The 19,082-nt window shown below is 39.4% G+C and overlaps 1 protein-coding gene and 1 long non-coding RNA gene across 2 annotated transcripts; both read right to left on the minus strand.

The window, feature by feature from the left end:
• Positions 1–653: 653 nt before the first annotated feature.
• LOC126815402 (chorion peroxidase) lies at positions 654–12,150 on the minus strand. Its single transcript, XM_056100036.1, has 12 exons — positions 12,006–12,150; positions 11,038–11,217; positions 10,045–10,111; positions 9,541–9,641; positions 8,748–8,849; positions 8,013–8,105; positions 7,299–7,472; positions 6,500–6,773; positions 5,640–5,846; positions 4,211–4,380; positions 1,500–1,608; positions 654–896 (listed from the first exon to the last, which is right to left on the minus strand). Exons 1-12 carry the CDS (start codon positions 12,070–12,072, stop codon positions 728–730), a joined length of 1,713 nt encoding a protein of 570 aa, XP_055956011.1. The 5' UTR covers positions 12,073–12,150; the 3' UTR covers positions 654–727.
• Positions 12,151–13,008: 858 nt separating this feature from the next.
• LOC126814688 (uncharacterized) lies at positions 13,009–15,384 on the minus strand. Its single transcript, XR_007677708.1, has 3 exons — positions 15,319–15,384; positions 13,986–14,081; positions 13,009–13,037 (listed from the first exon to the last, which is right to left on the minus strand). It is a non-coding gene; the product is annotated as an uncharacterized LOC126814688 (long non-coding RNA).
• Positions 15,385–19,082: the final 3,698 nt, after the last annotated feature.

Here is a 19,082-nt window from a genome sequence, read left to right on the forward strand (position 1 = left end):
CTCGGGTTATTTTCTTCAGTTTTTCTTTCCCCAGCATAAACTCAGTCTCATGCTTTATCCTTCACATAATGTATACACGTAATCGTCAAGTCCACGAGAATAATGATCCTGTATCCTATCTCGACAAGCATACATCAGATAAACAGTCTAATGGTTTTGTTTATCATGTTTTCACACCTCAAACAGGTAATAATAGCGGAGTTAAGTCAAGCGTATAAACGGATAAGAACGAAACAATCTTTTCAATAAACAGTTAATACCGCCACCGGGCAAACAGTATTTCCATAATTCGCTTGCTCGTAGGAGGCTCTGGACAGAGAAAACGCACGAGGTTGGATCGGTGACCCTACTCCTTGTCACATACCACCGGGGAATCGAAATCAATCCTCTTGACTCAATATAGCGCAAATAGCCGAGGGTGTGTGATTGTGATTTTCTTGTGCCAAACCCATTGCTGTTGTGTGTAGTATTTAACGTCCGCTTCCACCGGGTGTGATATCGCAGACATGTGGTCTTAGTTTAGTATACTCACTGATAATGTATAAATAGTGTGTTTTCATGAAGTCGTGCGCAAGAGAAAATGATAAACCACACTGGCACCCATTTCGTGCATGCCCGAGTAATTCACAAAACACACAGGGAATAATGGGATCTTTATTAACTAATTAATTAATTCATTAATTGAGAGCTATAAATTTCGTGGTCGTATTGAGTACTGAGCTGAATTCTATCGATTTCCCATCGGTTTCCTTGAACCTTGGTTTAATCGGTATGGTCGACGAATGTGTACAGTCCCTTGTGTTGGTCTGGCTTCCGCTTGTTGGTGTCCAGGAACCGGATTAATCAACAGATCCAGATTAAAATCACCTATTTCCGAACAGGATCTGGGTGCATTGCTATAAACAGAAAAAACAAACATGTGCAACAAATATGAGAGAGACAGATAGAAAGGAAATGAAATGGGGATTTAACGTCCTGCTCTTCTGCACCACTGAACATTCTAGACACTCTGCTCCCAACTGGGCTAATGAAGACGGGCATATGCCATACAGTGTGCTATGAGGGAAATTTTGCCCGGACAGCGGCATTACGGCCTACTCTTATATCGAATTCCAATTGTCAAGGGATCTTTTAAGTGCACGTCAATATGTACACGGGACCTCGATTTTCGTCCCATCCGAACGACTAGACAACTGTCCTAGACGCAGAAACGAGGTCAGATCGGGACTAACATATGGTACAATCTTATTTCATAATAACTTGATTGCACGTAGGGGGTCTTTAGCAATGGTGGCAAACCAAACAGCCCGGAGAAAACGTACGACCAAAAAAAACAGTTGACCCTACTCCTTGTGTCACGTACATGAAACCATGCCACTTGCCTCAATGACAGACCTTATGATACAACGCACACGCATTAAACCATTCGACAACCCAACCTCCACGCACCGACAAACGATCGAGTTATATTATGCCTGTAGAAATAACATGTTACTTACCCAGGAAAATTATTTGGCACCATCACACGTGGTTGAATACTGTCGAAATCAGCGATCGTATTACATAAAACCCTCGATAGAGTTATCTTCTTAATCTCGTCAACCTGGTCTGAAATTTTATCAAAGATAAATTGTTTGAACTCCAAGTTATTATTTTAAAACAATTCCGATATTTCATTGCCAAATATTTACAGTACGGTACATTTGTCCTACAGTACATTCTTACGGGGAGGACATTGTCAATTCGAATTTAAACAATAAACGATCAATTTCAATAATTACTGCCGGTTATATCGATCAGGAACACATCTGGTTGATTCAAATATCCAATTGCAATGCAATCAGTACTAATTCAGTTTATCCAATCCCGGAAGATCGCTGAAATATGCTTAAAGGTGCATTATGGGAGATTAGATAAAGAGCTGACAGTTCTAACTATAATAGTTCAAAGCTAGATAATGTAAAGGGAATATGCGGAAATGTTCAGTCAAATTACTCCACTCTGAACCGAGATATTAGCTTTTGAATTTTAGGCCTAGCCTCGATCATCATTACTAAAGTCAGTATGATAAAAAAACATAGTCTCGATTATCCGATTCATGATTTAATCATGAATGAAAGTTGAGCAGCAAATCGGATCCTAATCCAGTAAATATCGCTGACTATGTACATGTATGTACTCAGATTAGTTCATAAACATTTAAAGTACCGAGACACCATTTATATCTTTTGATAAAATATCAAATTTTTCACGACTTAATCCATGCTAATATGTATTTATATTGATTAATGAAGATTTAATTAAACATACATTATGGGAGATTAGATAAAGAGTTGACAGTCCGCGCTATAATAGTTAAAAACTAGATAATCTAAAGAGAATTAGCTGAAAATTTCAGTCAAATTACCCCACTCTGAACCGAGATATGTCATTGAATTTTAGGCCTAGCCTCGATAATCATTACTGAAGTCGGTACGATAGAAATAAAACATAGTCTGGATTATCCACTTTTGGATTAAATCATCAATAAGCGTTGAACAGCAAATCGGATTCAAATTCAGTAAAAATCCGACACATAAGATGGTATCAAGAGTTGATTAAGATCTTTTCATGTTTATAAATGTCTAATTAATAGTTTATATAACATTTCAGACCTAAATAAATGAAATGAAATGGGGTTTAACGTCCTACTGTTTTGCTCCTAACTGGGCTAATGAAGACGGGCATACGCCATACAGTGTGCTATGAGGGAAATTTTGCCCGGACAGCGGCACTACGGCCTACTCTTATATCGAATTCCAACTGTCAAGGGATCTTTTACGTGCACGCCAATGTGTACACGGGACCTCGGTTTTTCGTCTCATCCGAATGACTAGACAGCTGTCCTTGTCAGGCCCTCCGTCCTGCATCACTGACAAGGGGGAATCAAACCGGAAAATAGACCTAAATAAAGACCTGTAATAGGCAGAATTAGCTCTTGTATACAATATATGTTTAACAGAAAGATGTTCAGGGATTTTTATCAACTAATCTAGTTGTGAGCAGGATCTTAGTGCAATTACTATAACTGATAAACAAAATTAAAAATATAAACAACAATTATAAGGGAGGAGTGTCACGTTTTGCTGTCCTGAACTGATTGGGTTGATAAAGACGGCCATACGACACAGCGTGAGCTTTGAGGGACATTTTGCCCGGACAGCGGAGCTACGGCCTACTCTTGTTTCAAATTCTAACTGTCAAAGATTCTTTTACGTGCACACCGATGTGTATACCACTCCCCCGTTTACCTTTGTCCCTTGTCAGACCCAAAGTCCTACATGGGGCGACGCCGGAAAAGTCTGATGACCTTTCTCGGGCCATTTTTGGGATCGAACACGAGCTCGTGTCTTACTCACTAAGCCACCGCGGACTTTTTGTTAACGGAAAGTAGTGTCGTAGTTATAATCAGTGATTCGTGGAATTATTTATGCTGCTCACTATGCAATGTGCCTGCCGCTATTTTGTTGTCCGCGAAAATTTAATGATAGGCCTGTTTTAACGCCATTGAAGGGGGGTGGGGGTGGATGGCCGAATGGTTAGCACGCGCGCGCTGTATCATATGGTCTGTCATTGAGTCAACTGGTGGGGTTTCGATTCCCCGGTTGTACGTGACAAGGAGTAGGGTCGCCTGTCTAACCTCGTGGGTTTTCTCCGGGTCCTCCGGTTTCCTCCCACTGCTAAAGACCCCTACGCACAAGCGAATTATTGAAATAAAATTAAACCATATGTTAGTTCCGAAATGACCTAGTTTGTGTCGAGTGGACGTTAAACCCCATTTCTCTCCCGCTCTCTACGCCGATTGAATCCAAGCCATGGTAAGTAGTGTCGCCGTAGTTATAATACGAATTTAATTTCTTCTTCTATTAGTGTTTAACGTCCGCTTCCACCGAGGGTGATATCGCAGACAAGTTTTTTTTATTTCCAATAACTTAGCGCAAGCGCATGGGTCTTTCCTGTGTGAGGAAACCGGAGTACCCCCCTCCCCCAACACCCCAGGATTGAGAAGACGGTCTTTTCTTCAAGCCAGATACGCTCACACCAGAGATCGAAATAGCGAGCGACCAGCTAGAGATCGGAGCACGACACTCAAGAACATTACCCCCCCACCCGCCCCCGGCCCCACCACCCTCCCTGATTATAATTCGAATACATTATTAAATATATCTACCTGGTGTAAATCCTCTTCGATGATCCTTCGTCTCATACCAGAAACTGTCACCAAATTTTAAATTGTGAAATTGTTTTCCTACAATACAACTGAAAGTTGGCCCAAGAGTTCCAGTATGGATAGATTCTTCCGCCACGCCTCCAGTATATAGATCAATGTCATCGACACTCCTGTAAATAGAGACAGGCCCATATTAAATTTCATCCTCTCGATACCCACAAATTGTAGTTCGTCTATTTATAGCACCCCCCTATCTTCTTTTTCCCTTTTGCATGCCCATTTTTGTTGATTTGTATAGTCTAGAATGGACGAAGAGTGTTTGAATTTATGGAAGACCAAACAGCTCTTTATTCAGTGTTCTTAATTCTTAGTCCTTAATTCTTATTTCTTCATTTGTTGTCGTATTTCGACATTTGTACACTAAAATTAACATTTTTTGTACCTTAAAATCAATATTTGTTTTACAAATCAGACATCTGTCATATCAGATTTGTAAAATGTATTTTTGTTTAATTTAATCTTATTTTAATATAAAGATAAAATTTATTTTAGTAAATCAAAAAAAAAAATAATCTAGGTTTACATTTCATCATAGACATACAACGAAAAACAAATCTCGAACAAGAAATTTCTAAATACCTAAATCACAACTACCTACTTCTAACTCCCTCTTATATAACTGTCAGAGGATTTGTTAAATATGCTAGTAATGGTATTCCTCCCATCCGAGGGACTAGAAACAAATTTATATATACTCCCTGTGCCCGGCGGCACGTTCATGCAGTGTCAACCGGGCACACAATGACATCCAACGGTGGCTACTAATGATACACACAGAAGCGATTATTCCTCGCACCCCGAAGACTAGAAATATTTTTATATATAATCCATCCGGGCGTTACGTTCACCCAGTGTCAACCCGGCACACCATCACAATGTCCCTTTAGACACACGCATAAAACATGGCGTTCTGATTTAGTATTATTAAAGATACATTATGTAAGATTTAGAGAAAGGACTGACCATTCTTGCTATAATTGCTAAAAAATTGATAATGTAAAATGAAAATATTGAAAATTTCATTCAAGTTATCACTGTTTGTAGTTTTGACCAGATGTGTGCATTGTGGTAACCAAGGCACTGGTATAGTCGAGACTTAACCTCGCTTTCCCATTTTTAAATTACATTTTTAAATAGCCAACCGTTCGAATCTAGTTAAAATCTCGAGTATCCGATGCCACCGAGAGTTGATTATGGTCTGGATCAGTTAATTAATGTCTAATTAATAATTTAGATAACGCTTCAGGCCTAAAGAAAGACCTGCAATAGGCAGATTTAACTCTTGTATAATGCATGTTTAATATGATTAACACAACGACATCATTATTAAAGTGACGTCATAATGCATGTTTAAATTTTAACTACTTACTCGTAGATCTCTGCTAGTTTATCTCCGTAGTTTCTGAATACAGGACTCTGAAAACTTTCTATTCTGTTTAAACCACAGATGTGCTCTCTAGCGTCATTATAGGTGGGTAGACCATGATCTCTACCTCGCTGGATATTTCGTGAAACCAGATCAAAACTTCCAGTCGGTGTCAAAAATAACTTATTGGTAATGGCGTCCACAAAATACCTAAATTAAAACTAACGTATAATTTATCCACTTCAAAACACAAACAAATTGACTACATACCAAACTTGTAGAGAATGACATAAAACCAAAACGAATATAGTAGAATACGTTTCTCCATAGCTAGCATCGTACAGACCAGGGTTTTTAATCTATTTTGAAACCAACCGGCCAGAATTGGGCCAAATGAGGTCCCGGCTGGAACTGGGTTTTAAACTTATACGCTTCCATTCCCTATAATATAACCAGACTTAACAAAAATAATTCTTGTTAATTTGTTGAGGAATATCGTATTCTACTGTGTGTAATTACCACAAACATAACGACAAATAGGGACACCGTTCGGAAGTTTTTCCATATTTAATTCAAGTACCGGCTGGAAATTCATGTTAGTAATATTCTTGAATAAATTACTGTATTTGTTTTTTTCGATGGATATAAGCTGATACGGCATCATGGTATTTCTTCATAACACAATTTGTAGTGGAGGGGGGGGGGGGTCTATCACGTAATTTGCAAATGTTTTTTTTTCATTCGTCATTAAGAAGCATAGTACGGGCTGTGGAAGTCAGTAACTAGTATAATACAGATTATAGAAGTCATTAACTATTATAATGCAGATTATAGAGGTCATTAATGAGAAACGCGTCCCCTACCTGTCCCGCAGTTCAGACAGATTGCTAATCAAGAATTCCACTAGAGACTTTAACTTGTGTAAAACATAATATGGTCTGAAGTAAAGGTCTTCAGTAGCTATTTCAATATTATCAATAACGAAACTGTTGACGATGGTCGAATGTCCAAATCTATACGCAGCTGCAGCAAAGGAGTTGTATATACCAGGGTTCAAAAACGGATCATGATGATAATCTACGTCATCAAGCTGATATTGTCGTGCTCCTTCTGGACCCAGTACTTCCGGTAAATATTCTAAAAAAGATTTATATTACAATATATAAAATGTTGAATTAATAATAATTCCATGATTATTCCGCTGTAAATGGCGGACACAGTGTAGATGTCCGCGACATCTAAGACGCGCGCTATGGATTGGAATTTCTATCAATTCCAGGCAGGTATGTGACAAGATGCATGTCCACTTGCCTATCGTCGTGGATTTTGCCCGGTATTCCGGTCACCTGTGCACACCTCTTTCTCCGATTATAAGGCCCCGACTGGAACGGAACATCCTCGACCATACCCACAAAGCCCCCGTGGCTGTGTCATCCCAATATTTTGGCACTTACCACTTCTCGACCAACAACTCGGTTGACTCGGGGCCTCCTCGTTACTGACCCAGTACCATACCCACAAAGCCTCCGTGGCTGTGGCATCCCAATATTTAGACACTTACCGCTATTACCTTCTCTACCAACAACTCGGTTGACTCCGGGACCTTCTCGTTAGGGACCCAGTACCGTACTCACTGTGGCATCCCATTATTTAGACACTTACCGCTATATGTTATATGTTGAAGAACTGCGGCAACAATTTTTCTAGTTTCCTGGAAGATCTCTTCGTCTGACCAATGCCTGGTGTCAGCAATCCTGGAAGCTATCTGGTTGTGGAAGCGAAGGAAAGCTGTATGTAGAGCTGCTAAGCCTGGGATCACGTTCACTCTATCATCACCTGCATTAGCAATAAAATAGTGTGGTCATCAATCCTAAATCGCAACCAACTGAACGTAACCAAAATAGGGTATAACGTCCTAATCCGCTACACCAACCGGGCTGATGCAGAAATTAAATGAAATAGGGTTAAACGTCCTACTGTTCTCCCCCGACTGGCATGCGCCATGCAGTGTGCTATGAGGCAAATTTGTATCGGTCAGCAATTGAATTCCAACTTTTAAAAATTTCTTTTCAATGCACGCCAGTCTGTACATGACACCTTTGCATTTCGTCCATCCTGAACGAAAATGGAGTCAATGGGGAAATTAATGGTGGTCTGTCCCCGCCTGCTAGTTACAGGGAGGTAACTCGATTTAATAAATCCAATCAGCTAGTAAACAGTGGTCTGTATCTAGAGCAATATAACACGATGTAATAAACCAGGGGGGGGGGGGTAACTCTGTGTAATAAAGCCTACTTCTAGTTACAGGGAGGTAACTCTATGTAATAAAATCTATCGGCTAGTTACAGGGAGGTAACTCTGTGTAATGAAACCTACCTGCTAGAAAACAGTAGTCCGAGTCTAGAACTTTGGTACAGTATGCATCAACATCTTCTGGTAAATTATTACCATCAGAGACTTTCAGCTGACCTGTTGAAGACCAAATACAATTATATATACATTGTGTGAGATTAGATAAAGAGTTGGCAGTTCTCTCTATAATAGTTAAAAACTAGATAATGTAAAGGGAATTAGCTGACCTGTTGCAGACGAAATTTAATAAACTTTTGGGGTCGATCTATATTGGACTAAATACTATCAGCGTTATAGATATTGCTTTGAATGCGAATCATTCCAATAAGAATTTAAGAAATCTGTCTTTTACTTGTGGCCACCCAAATTTATAAAACCAAAGTAATAGTCAAGTCACTGAATACTACATGGGGGAAAAGACAACAGTTTGTACAAAAAATAATGTTGTACAGGCGCTTTAACATTACCCTCTTACTAAAAATAGAAAACAATTGGGCGAACGAGACCAGATAACAGGTTCTGGGTGCTTCTCCCATAGAATTTAGTCGAACACGTATTTAGTGGACCACGTGTATTATCCAATGAATATGGATATTAATTAAACAATATCAATGAAAATGGTTACAGAATTGTAAAATTTCTCTTTTATTTGATAGTCTTGATCCCACTACAACTAATCCTAACTTACCATTAACACCAGATCTTAGAGCTACCGTCTAAACGTTTAATAACCTCGAAATAGTTTTCACTATAACTCACCATTAACACCAGATCTTAGAGCTGCCTGTTCTTCTGGTGAGCTACCATAAACTTGAGATCCATCAACAAAAGCTGTGATGACGTTCTGCTGTTGTCGGGGATCTGGATATACAAATATATAGCCTTGGTTATCACGTACGTATGGAATGCTCCTTAATTGTCAAAAGATCCGATGAAGTGAGTGGAATGGTTGTTGTGAATATTTCCTGGAACTGTTAGTAGAAGAGTCGGGGTTTAAGCTGTTCCTTGTTGCCTGTCCAGCACAGAATAAAGAGGGTCAAGATAAGGTCCAATTTTTACACGGGAGCTTGGGTTTTAGTCTCATCCGAACGACTAGACACTGTCCTGCACCACTGACAAGGGGATATGTCGAGGAACTTTCTCAGCCAACACTGGGAACGAACCCCAGACCTCCTGGTTAGCGAGTCAGCAACTTACACACTGCGTCATCACGGCTACCACTAAATACATTAGAGTAAATATCCCCTTACAATATCAAATCTGAACCCACGAACGCAGCAGCTTTAACAAGAAATAAACGACATAACGTTGGGTTTAACGGAACAGTGGCGTGTCCGTCAACTCTTTGTCGAATTCGATCTTTTTAGGTTTATGTTGTCGGGCAAGGCTTCGTGTACATGGTCCGTTCAAACGACAAGACACCGTTCATTGCTAAGCCATACTTCCTACACCGCTGACAACGAGAATCATAGTGGATCGAACTCGCTGGTTGGTGAGCAAGCGTCCTACTCACTGGGTCAAGGCAGACAGAAAGTAATAAACAAATATTTACCGTTAGAGATATTGAAAGATCGTCTAAATTCCATGCACGTGACGCCTTTAGGTCCGAAATATGCGTCATCTTCTGGTATTGGAATAGGAAAACAAGGTCCCCTAGAAAAATGAATATATCATTAATAAGTATGTCCTAGTTAACAACTTTGTTTGTAAAGTAATATATGTATTGGAATAGGAAACATGGTCCCATAGAAATAAATATATATTTTAGAAATACTGAAATGTAGCACGAAGGTCGGTGATGGCTTGGATGGCCGAATGGTTAGTGCGTGCGCACTGTATCATAAGGTCTGTTTTTGAGTCAACTGGCATGGTTTCGATTTCCCGGTTGAACGTGACAAGGAGTAGGGTTGTCTGTTCAACCCCGCGGGTTTTCTCCGGGTCCTCCAGTTTCCTCCCACTGTTAAAGACCCCTACGCGCACGTGAATTATTGAAATAACATTGAATCATGGAACTAGATGTGGTTTAAGTCTGAAATAGTTTTAAGGACCAACTCACCCATTGTGAACATCGGCGTGTAGTGCTCCATTTTTAACACTGTCTGTACAACAAGTCGCAGTTCCATCTAAAATACAAGATTATTATTATTATTATTATTATTATTATTATGTAATATATAAAACACCCTTTACAGAAGTAGTCAGATGCGCTTAACAAATACCAAAGTGAAATTACATTTACCTACAACATCGAACACAATGTAAAATGACATAAAACAAAACTATATATAAAAATGAAATGGAATGAGGTTTAACGTCCTACTGTTTTGCTCCGAACTGGGCTAATGAAGACGGGCATACGCCATACAGTGTGCTATGAGTGAAATTTTGCCCGGACAGCGGCACTACGGCCTACTCTTATATCAAATTCCAACTGTCAAGGGATCTTTTACGTGTACGGCAATGTGTACACGGGACCTCGGTTTTTCGTCTCATCCGAATAACTTGCCAGGCCCTAAACTATATATAAAACAATCAAATGTATAAAATCAGTAAAAAGCTTGTTTGAATAAATCAGTTTTCATATGATATTATAATTGAATAAGAGATAGTGATTTCCGACTAGAATAAAGTAATTTGTTCCATAGATACAAATATATTATCTGTGACCCTAGCATTGAACAACCGTACAGGTCACCTCTATATTGTGGTCCTGGTTTTGATTCAGCGTATGTTGTCTGTGGATAGGGAGGAACCCCTACTCAACCTGAATTAACAATAGTAACAACAACTGCATAATCCTTTACCATCAACAACGTGAAGTGAAATGAAATGGGGTTTAACGTCCTACTGTTCTGCTCCGATTGGGCTAATGAGGTGCGGCATACGCCATACAGTGTGCTATGAACGATATTTTTGTCGGACAGCGGCACTACGGCCGACTCTTATATCGAATTCCAACTGTCAAGGGTTCTTTTACGTGCACGCCAATGTGTACACTGGGTCACGGTTTTCGTTCCATCCGAAAGACTATACGCTGTCATTTGCTTACCGTCATCAACAGGCGTGGCTGTGATGTCATGATCTAGAAACTGACCCCACTGCATGAACATTACGGGCCATTGTATGTCTTTTGGAATGGCTGGATCATAGATGTGGAACTTGGTACTGACTGTTCGTGGACTGGGCAGGGGGTTACCACTCTTAGCTTCAAGTCTGGGTGTAGTTGTACCTTTAATATACACATAATGAAATGAAATGAAATGGGGTTTAACGTCCTACTGTTCTGCTCTTATACTGGGCTAATGAAGACGGGCATACGCCATACATTGTGCTATGAGGGAAATTTGCCCGGGCAGCGGCACTATCGCCTACTCTTATATCGAATTCCAACTGCCAAGGGATCTTTTACGTGCATTCCAATGTATACACGGGACCTCGGTTTTTCGTCTCACCCGAAGGACTAGACAGCTGTCGTTGTCAGGCCCTCCGTCCTGCATCACTGACATACTCGACCCAAGTTCTTGTCAATTAGGCTGACCAAGACCGTAGAAAGTTTCAAATCTTAGATTAAAACCCATCTTTTCAACAAGGCTTCTTCTTGTAACCAGTGAATGAATTTGTTCAAAGTTCCATAAAGTATTTTTGTGCTATATAAATTGAGAATTATTATTATTATTATTATTATTATATCACAATTCTATATACATTTTGTTCTAAACCTAAACTATAAATATTCACACATCTTCATCTTTCTGTTCGAATATAATTGCTAGTTATAATTATAAACTATAAGTCTGTTTAGTATATAGTAGCTAGCTATTTTGTTGTAAAGTTAAGATTGTTTTGTTGTTTAACTGGTATTTAATACAGACGTTGGTTTTATTTGTCGTTTTTTTTTATTATAAACCGTATAATGTAGTTGATATGCTGGTGACGTCTCCATATCTTATTTATATGGCAGCAAACACTGGGTCTAAATAATCTCTCCCTCTCTCTCTCTCTCTCTCTAGAACTTACCATCTTGGTACGATGGTCGATAGTGTCTCTCGAAAGGGACCCCTGCAGCTCCCCATTGAGGGTGCATCAGGTTATTACAATGACCTGTAGATGTACGGTAAATCGGATGTAGTGTGTCGAATATTCCACATTCATCTGGAATATATCTACCCTCTGGTCTCCTATAATAAAAATAGGTAAAAGCAAAGCATGAGTACTTGTAATAGAAGCATGGACGATTAATACATTTGAATCTCTCCACGAATAAAGAAACAAAACCAGTAAGAAATGAAATTAAATGGGGTTTAATTTCCTACTTTTCTGCTTTGACTGGGCTAATGAAGACGTATATACGCCATGTGGATTATTTTGCCCAGACAACGGAGAGAGAGAGAGAGAGAAATGGGGTTTAACGTCCACTCGACACAAACTAGGTCATTTCGGGACTAACATATGGTTTTAATTTTATTTCAATAATTTTCTTGCGCATAGGGGTCTTTAGCAGTGGGAGGAAACCGGAGGACCCGGAGAAAACCCACGAGGTTGAACAGGCGACCCTACTCCTTGTCACGTACAACCGGGGATTCGAAACCACGCCAGTCGACTCAATGACAGACTTTATGATACAGCGCGCACGCTAACTATTCAGCCATCCAACCCCCCCCCCTCCCCCAGACAACGGCGCTACAGTCTACTCTTATATCGAATTGCATCTGGCAAGGGTTATTTTACGTGCATAGCAAAGTGTACACGGGACCTCGGTTTTTCGCCCTATCCGAACGACTATACGCTGTTTATTTCCAGGCCCTCGGCCCTGGGGAAAGAGGAACCATACCGAAAATCACGATGGACTTACTCGGCCAACAGCGTGATCGAACACGTGACCTCTAGTTTATGCAGCCAGCTTCTTACTCACTGAGCCACCTCGGCTCAAATTAACACCCAGAATAATATCGTTGGTCTTTATAACGGTTGAGTGCACATTGCCACGATTATACTATACGTATACTATTAATGTTTCTTACCTGTCAAATCTTCCATCTTGTCGTCTATCTATAAAATTAAATAAATTATACAGTAACCCACTCTGGGGAAAATATCTTTATCCATATATAGCACAGTCTATGGAAGTCATTAACTATCATAGTACAGGTTATAGAGGCCATTGAGTAGCATAGTACTTACTATTGAAGTCACTAGCATGGTACTTACTATTGAAGTCATTAACTAGCATGGTACAGGCTATAGACGTCATTAACTAGCATGGTACAGGCTATAGACGTCATTAACTAGCTTGGTACAGGCTATAGACGTCATTAACTAGCTTGGTACAGGCTATAGACGTCATTAACTAGCATGGTACAGGCTATAGATGTCATTAACTAGCACAGTATAGACTACAGATGAAGGAGAGGGGTTTGATATTGACGATGTCTGTTCTCAAATCCTTATTCAGATACATAATTACACGAGACAACAGAGCACAATAGAGGGACATAGGAGTTAACACCCATTCGTCACAAACTAAGTCATTTCAGGACTAACCTATGGTTCAATTTTATTTCTATAATCTCTCGCCTATAGGGGTCTGTAGCTGTGGGAGGAAACCGAGGGGCCTATTTCTTGTCACGTACAAGCAGGGAATCGACATCACGACACTTGACTTATTGACAGACCTTATGATCTAATGCCCACACGTCAAAACATTCGGGGAAAGAGAGTGAGCGACAGAGAGAGAGAGAGAGAGAGAGACAGAGAGAAATGGGGTTTAACGTCCACTCGACACAAACTATGTCATTTCGGGACTAAAATACCGTTTAATTTTATTTCATTAATTCGCTTGCGCTTAGGGGTCTTTAGCAGTGGGAGGAAACCGGTGGACTCGGAGAAAACCCACGAGGCAGGCGACCCTACTCCTTGTCACATACAACCGGGGAATCGAAACCACGCCAGTTGACCAAACCACCCTGAAACATATTTATTAAATAACACTATACGTACTTGGTTGTGAGTCAACATTTAATCCATTTGCCAGGATTAGGCAACTTATTATAACCAGTTTGATCATCATAGTGTCTTTTTCTACAATTCCTCTCTCTAGAAAATTAACGTTAATTCAAATGAAATACAACAAAATTATAAAACAAAAAGCAAAATGTCTTGCTCTATAACTTTCTGTAGTTAATACGAATCCAAAAACATAATTATAAAATAGAAACAAAAACAAACAATTACTGGAGCAAACCACAGATTACATGTAAAAAGTATCAGAGTGTAATCTTCGTTCAAGGGTCCGTGAAGAGAAGAGGTTTGATAACATCGCCTAAATAAATAAGTAGCTGTTTTTCCATAAGTATGTGTTATAGTTTATTGCCCTATCCAGTTACTAAATGCCTCTCAAAGATTATTGATATTGTAATAGTTAGTGTTTTATTGTATATTGTAAATCTGAATTAGATGAATTCTGGTATAAGCTGTATTGGCGTATTAGCAAGTATTAAGTTACAAATAATAAACTCTAATAAGTGTTTAACTAAATGGGTTGCTATAAAATAGGTGCTAGGAATGGAATACCCAGATCATGCTCTTCATAAACATGCTATACACCTAATACAGTGTTTGTTTCATTTAAGACTTGTCACCAGAGAACAGTATTCAGCGTTTTACTTGTCTCTATTGGCCAATGACGACATACGCCATTGGGTGTGCTATTGACCACCTACTTTTAGTTTAATTTCTAGGCGTCAATGATGTACACAGAACCGCGGAATTTTATCATACGCGGAACATTAGACCATCGCCAATCTGCCATAGTTCGATGCACATGATAATCGGGAACTAGGCTGAAAAAGCGACTCGACGAATACCTGGATTAAACCCTGAACTGTACTCGCGTGGCCACTTTTACCCAAAACGATCGTGAATCAAAGTCAAACCCAATTAGACATCGTGATTCCCTTCTCGGTATAGAGTCCGAGAGAGCCATGCCCACTGCGCCACCTTTACCAACATCGAAACGAAACTGCCCGACAAAAAGGCTCTTCCTTTTAGGCAAATAGTGTAAAAGTATGTAACACAAAGGTTGTGGACCTTCTAGAGGTCACAATTTTGTCCGAATTAGATGAAATGTAAAAATATATGTTCCTTGCGATATTCGTGCATTTCAGATTTCAAACCATAACTTCGTGGATTATGGCTCCAGATTTTACGAAAAATCGCGGGGTTTTCGTTAGCTTGTTCTCTATCCATCTCTTGCAAAAAGGCGAGCGTATCTTGCCTGGCAAACGGTGGTTGAAATACTTGATAATAGTTATAGGCAAAAAGAACTACAAACCGTTGAATGGTAAATCTGTCTTCTTTATAAATCGAGATGAGAGATCTACTACGTGTCTATAAATACTTGCGTCTTATAAAGATTTCATTGGATCTTTTTTTTTAAATCTAGAAATATTCACGTGATTTATTGTCACAATCTCAGATTAAAGTGGCGCTATCAAAAGCGTAAAATGAGTAAAAGGCACCAATTCACCCCGGACTAGTTTGTGTTACTACGCTCGATGTAAACAATGCACGTGATATCGGTGCCGAATAATGTGCCGTCACACGTAGACCTATTCTGCACGTGAACTAAAAGGTCGGTCATCTTGTACAGAGATAAAAATAAAAGGCTTTCGCATTACCAGTGGTTCAGATATGCTACATATCGCCTCTGTCATCTTGCACACATCTTAAAAGTGTTCTGACCTAGAGGAGAGAGTCACTACACGTACCCGTCTTATTGTATAAATATAGGGATTTCGTTCCTCTACGAAATGAAATGAAATGGGGTTTAACGTCCTACTTTTCTGCTCCGAACTGGGCTAATGAAGACGGGCATACGCCATACAGTGTGCTATGAGGGAAATTTTGCCCGGACAGCGGCACTATGGCCTACTCTTATATCGAATTCCAACTGTTAAGGGATCTTGTACGTGTACACATTGCCTCGGTTTGTAGTCCCATCCGAACAACTAGACAGCTGTCCTTGTCAGGCCCTCCGTCCTGCATCACTGACAAGGGAGAACCACGCCCTAAAATCTGGATGAACTTTCTCGGCCAATGCAGGGATCGAACACCCGACCTCAAGGCTAGCGAACCAGCGTCTTACTAACTTAACCACCGTGACCCTAGTTCCTCTACTATGCGAGGCCCTTGTTCAAAAGCAGCGTTCACCACACCAAATTGCAAATGATATATTTTTTTTATTGTAAAAATATTTAGCTTCAATTGGATTCATACAAATCGTTCAGTGTTATGAGTGATGTTACTCGATAGATTAGATAGCCCTAAATTACTTACGACGTAGAGTGGATCGTTTTAATACGACATGTGTAATTCTTGGCGCTCTGTCCGTCTTGTATTCCTGACGAAGGGACATAAGTCTTGAAAATCTCGAGGAACACGGGAATCTCCTTGCCGAACTCCGGTTGCACGGATTTTCGTATTATGGTCGAACTCTCTGCATGCCAGGGACATTTGAAGAATCCAGGGGGAAAACGATCTAAGTCACATTTTTGTCTTTTCGCATAAAAGGCAAAACAGACTTTTGGACGAGAATGTTTGACGCGAACAGAACAACGAGTGGGTTTAATTACAACTTCAAAATACTGTTTAATACGAATCATAATTACCAGTACAACAACTGACTTCCACTTTTCAGCCAAATTAAGGTCAAATAAATACGATGGACTTGTATTTGTCCGGGAGGCCATTTCAGAAGGGCCTTGGTACCTGAAATTGATTGTTCCACAGAAAGCTTATACTATTTGCTACCCATTAACTGGGGTTCATTGAAAAATTGACTTAGGTCGTTCGTCCCCGGTGCTTTTCATTTAGTTCAACATTTAGTGTTTTCTTGATGAATTTGACAGATTAAGATGTTATTGGAATATATATAGTCCCACGACAAGAAACTTTGTTAAATGATTTTTTTTTTAAAACAATATTTTATTCAGAAATTGAAAGGGATTGAGGAACAGCGCCCATATCTATACTAGTGTGTTTGTTAAGGGAGATAACAAACTCGCATCAAAAATCGGGGTTGGAAGGATAACAGCTCTTTAAATGCATTTACCATTGGGATTTGGGTGATAATACCCCTTTAAATACATGTAGTTACTGGGTTGGAGTGGTAATACCTCTTTACATACATGTAGTTACTGGGTTGGGGTGATAATATCTCTTTAACTGGGTTGGATTGATAATACCTCTTAAACTGCATTTAGTTACTAGGTAGGCGTGATAATACCCCTTTAGATACAGTTAGTTACTGATTTGGAGTGCTAATACCCCTTTAAATACATTAATTGTTTGTATACTACTTCTACTGTTATCAAGAAAAAAAGACCTTGTAAAATTGGCACAAGAGTGCCATGCAAACAATTTATGGCAAACTGAACTATGTCTTCATGACATTCGTGTTAAGGATTTTGATGGTGACTAATGTTTTTATGTTTACGTACCCGTGGATTGTAAATCAACGGAACTGGTTTAAACTAAACATGTATTATGTAAGATTTAGATAAAGAGCTGGCCGAATGGTTAGCGCGTGTGCTTTGTATCATAAGATCTATCATTGAGTCAACTGGCGTGGTTTCGATTGAACGGTTTAACTTGACAATGAGTCGGGTCGCCTGTCCAACCTCGTGGGTTTCTCCGGGTCCCCCGGTTTCCTCCCACTGCTAAAGACCCAAGCGAATTATTGAAATAAAATTGAAACATATGTTACTCCCGAAATGACCTAGTTTGTATCGAGTGGACGTTAAACCCCATTTCTCTCCGTTCTTATTATAATAGTTTAAAAATAGATAATGAAAAATGAATACATTGAAATTTTCTTTCAAATTAATTTATTCTGGGAGAAGTTTTTACAACTGTCTCAGGTTTTGACTAGATGTGATTGTTCATTATCGTAACACCAGTACTTGTTATTCGAGACTGTTACACAATTGACATTATTCTATGTCATTTAAAGATACATTATTGGAGATTCGATAACGGGCTGGCAGTTCTCACTATAATAGTTAAAAACTAGATAATGTAAAGGCAATTTGCTGAAAATTTCATTCAAATTTATCCACTATGAACCGAGAACTAAGCGAATGAAGTTTCCGCCTAACCTTGATCATCATTACTAAAGTCAGTACGATAAACAGCATAGTCTCGAGTATCCATTTAATCGTTACATCGTGAAGGGGAGTTATGCAGTAAATCGGCTCATAATCCACTAAAAATCGCAGGCTAGTGATGCCATCTAGAGTTGGTTATGGTCTTAATAGGTTAATTAATTTTTAGTTAATAATTTATATAATATTTCAGGCCTAAAGAAAGACCTGCAATAGACAGATTTAGCTCTTGCATAATGTATGTTTAACACACTCTATACATGAAATCGATTAAAACATCCTTATCATATTATGACCCAGAGATGGGTGACATTGGCACTGGTCTGACACGGTCATCGGCCACGTGGATGTCATTGGTTACTACCCCTGGCATGAGTTATGATGCAATAGAGCCAGTTGCATAATCTCTTCGATCATCCTTTGTCTAAAAGTGGGGTTATAAGCAGGAATTCAAAGGAGATTATAGAGAAGGTGAGATGGTCTGAGTTAAGATCGGACAGGGGCCATGTCGGTTAGTTGGGAGTTGGTACCCAAGGGTGTTAAGCTAAGCTAGGACCATGGCTGGCTCTCTCAACACAAGCTAATTGAAAGTATCATATGGAGTTTAAACTAGTCGTTGTCGCCTAGAACCGATTCAAAGAAGCTAAACGTACAACAACACTTATAGCCTCGATTCGCTATTTTGTGAAGTTAAATCATTAAATGGTTACCATGTTTTAATCTGTTTAAATTCCCGCCATCCGATGATCTAGAGATTTTATTATAGGCCTTTCAAGTGAATAATTGTCTATATTATAATTTATATAACATTTGAAGCAAGAAAAAAGATTTGCAATAGTCCACTCGACCCAAACTATGCCATTTCGGATCTAACATATGGTTTAATTTTATTTCAATAATTCACTTGCTCGTAGGGGTGGGGGTAACTGGGGAG

Source organism: Patella vulgata, chromosome 3 (assembly GCF_932274485.2).
Source record: "Patella vulgata chromosome 3, xgPatVulg1.2, whole genome shotgun sequence".
NCBI classification, from domain to species: domain Eukaryota; kingdom Metazoa; phylum Mollusca; class Gastropoda; family Patellidae; genus Patella; species Patella vulgata.

What these genes read in the sequence shown, in the direction of transcription:
- LOC126815402 (XM_056100036.1), bottom strand. Translation starts at nt 12,072, where the DNA reads ATGCACCCTCAATGGGGAGCTGCAGGGGTCCCTTTCGAGAGACACTAT. An exon ending in TCGACCATCGTACCAAGATG is followed by an intron (nt 11,218 to 12,005) that starts GTAAGTTCTAGA and finishes TGTATATTAAAG; the next exon opens with GTACAACTACACCCAGACTT. An exon ending in CACGCCGATGTTCACAATGG is followed by an intron (nt 9,642 to 10,044) that starts GTGAGTTGGTCC and finishes TCATTTTTCTAG; the next exon opens with GGGACCTTGTTTTCCTATTC.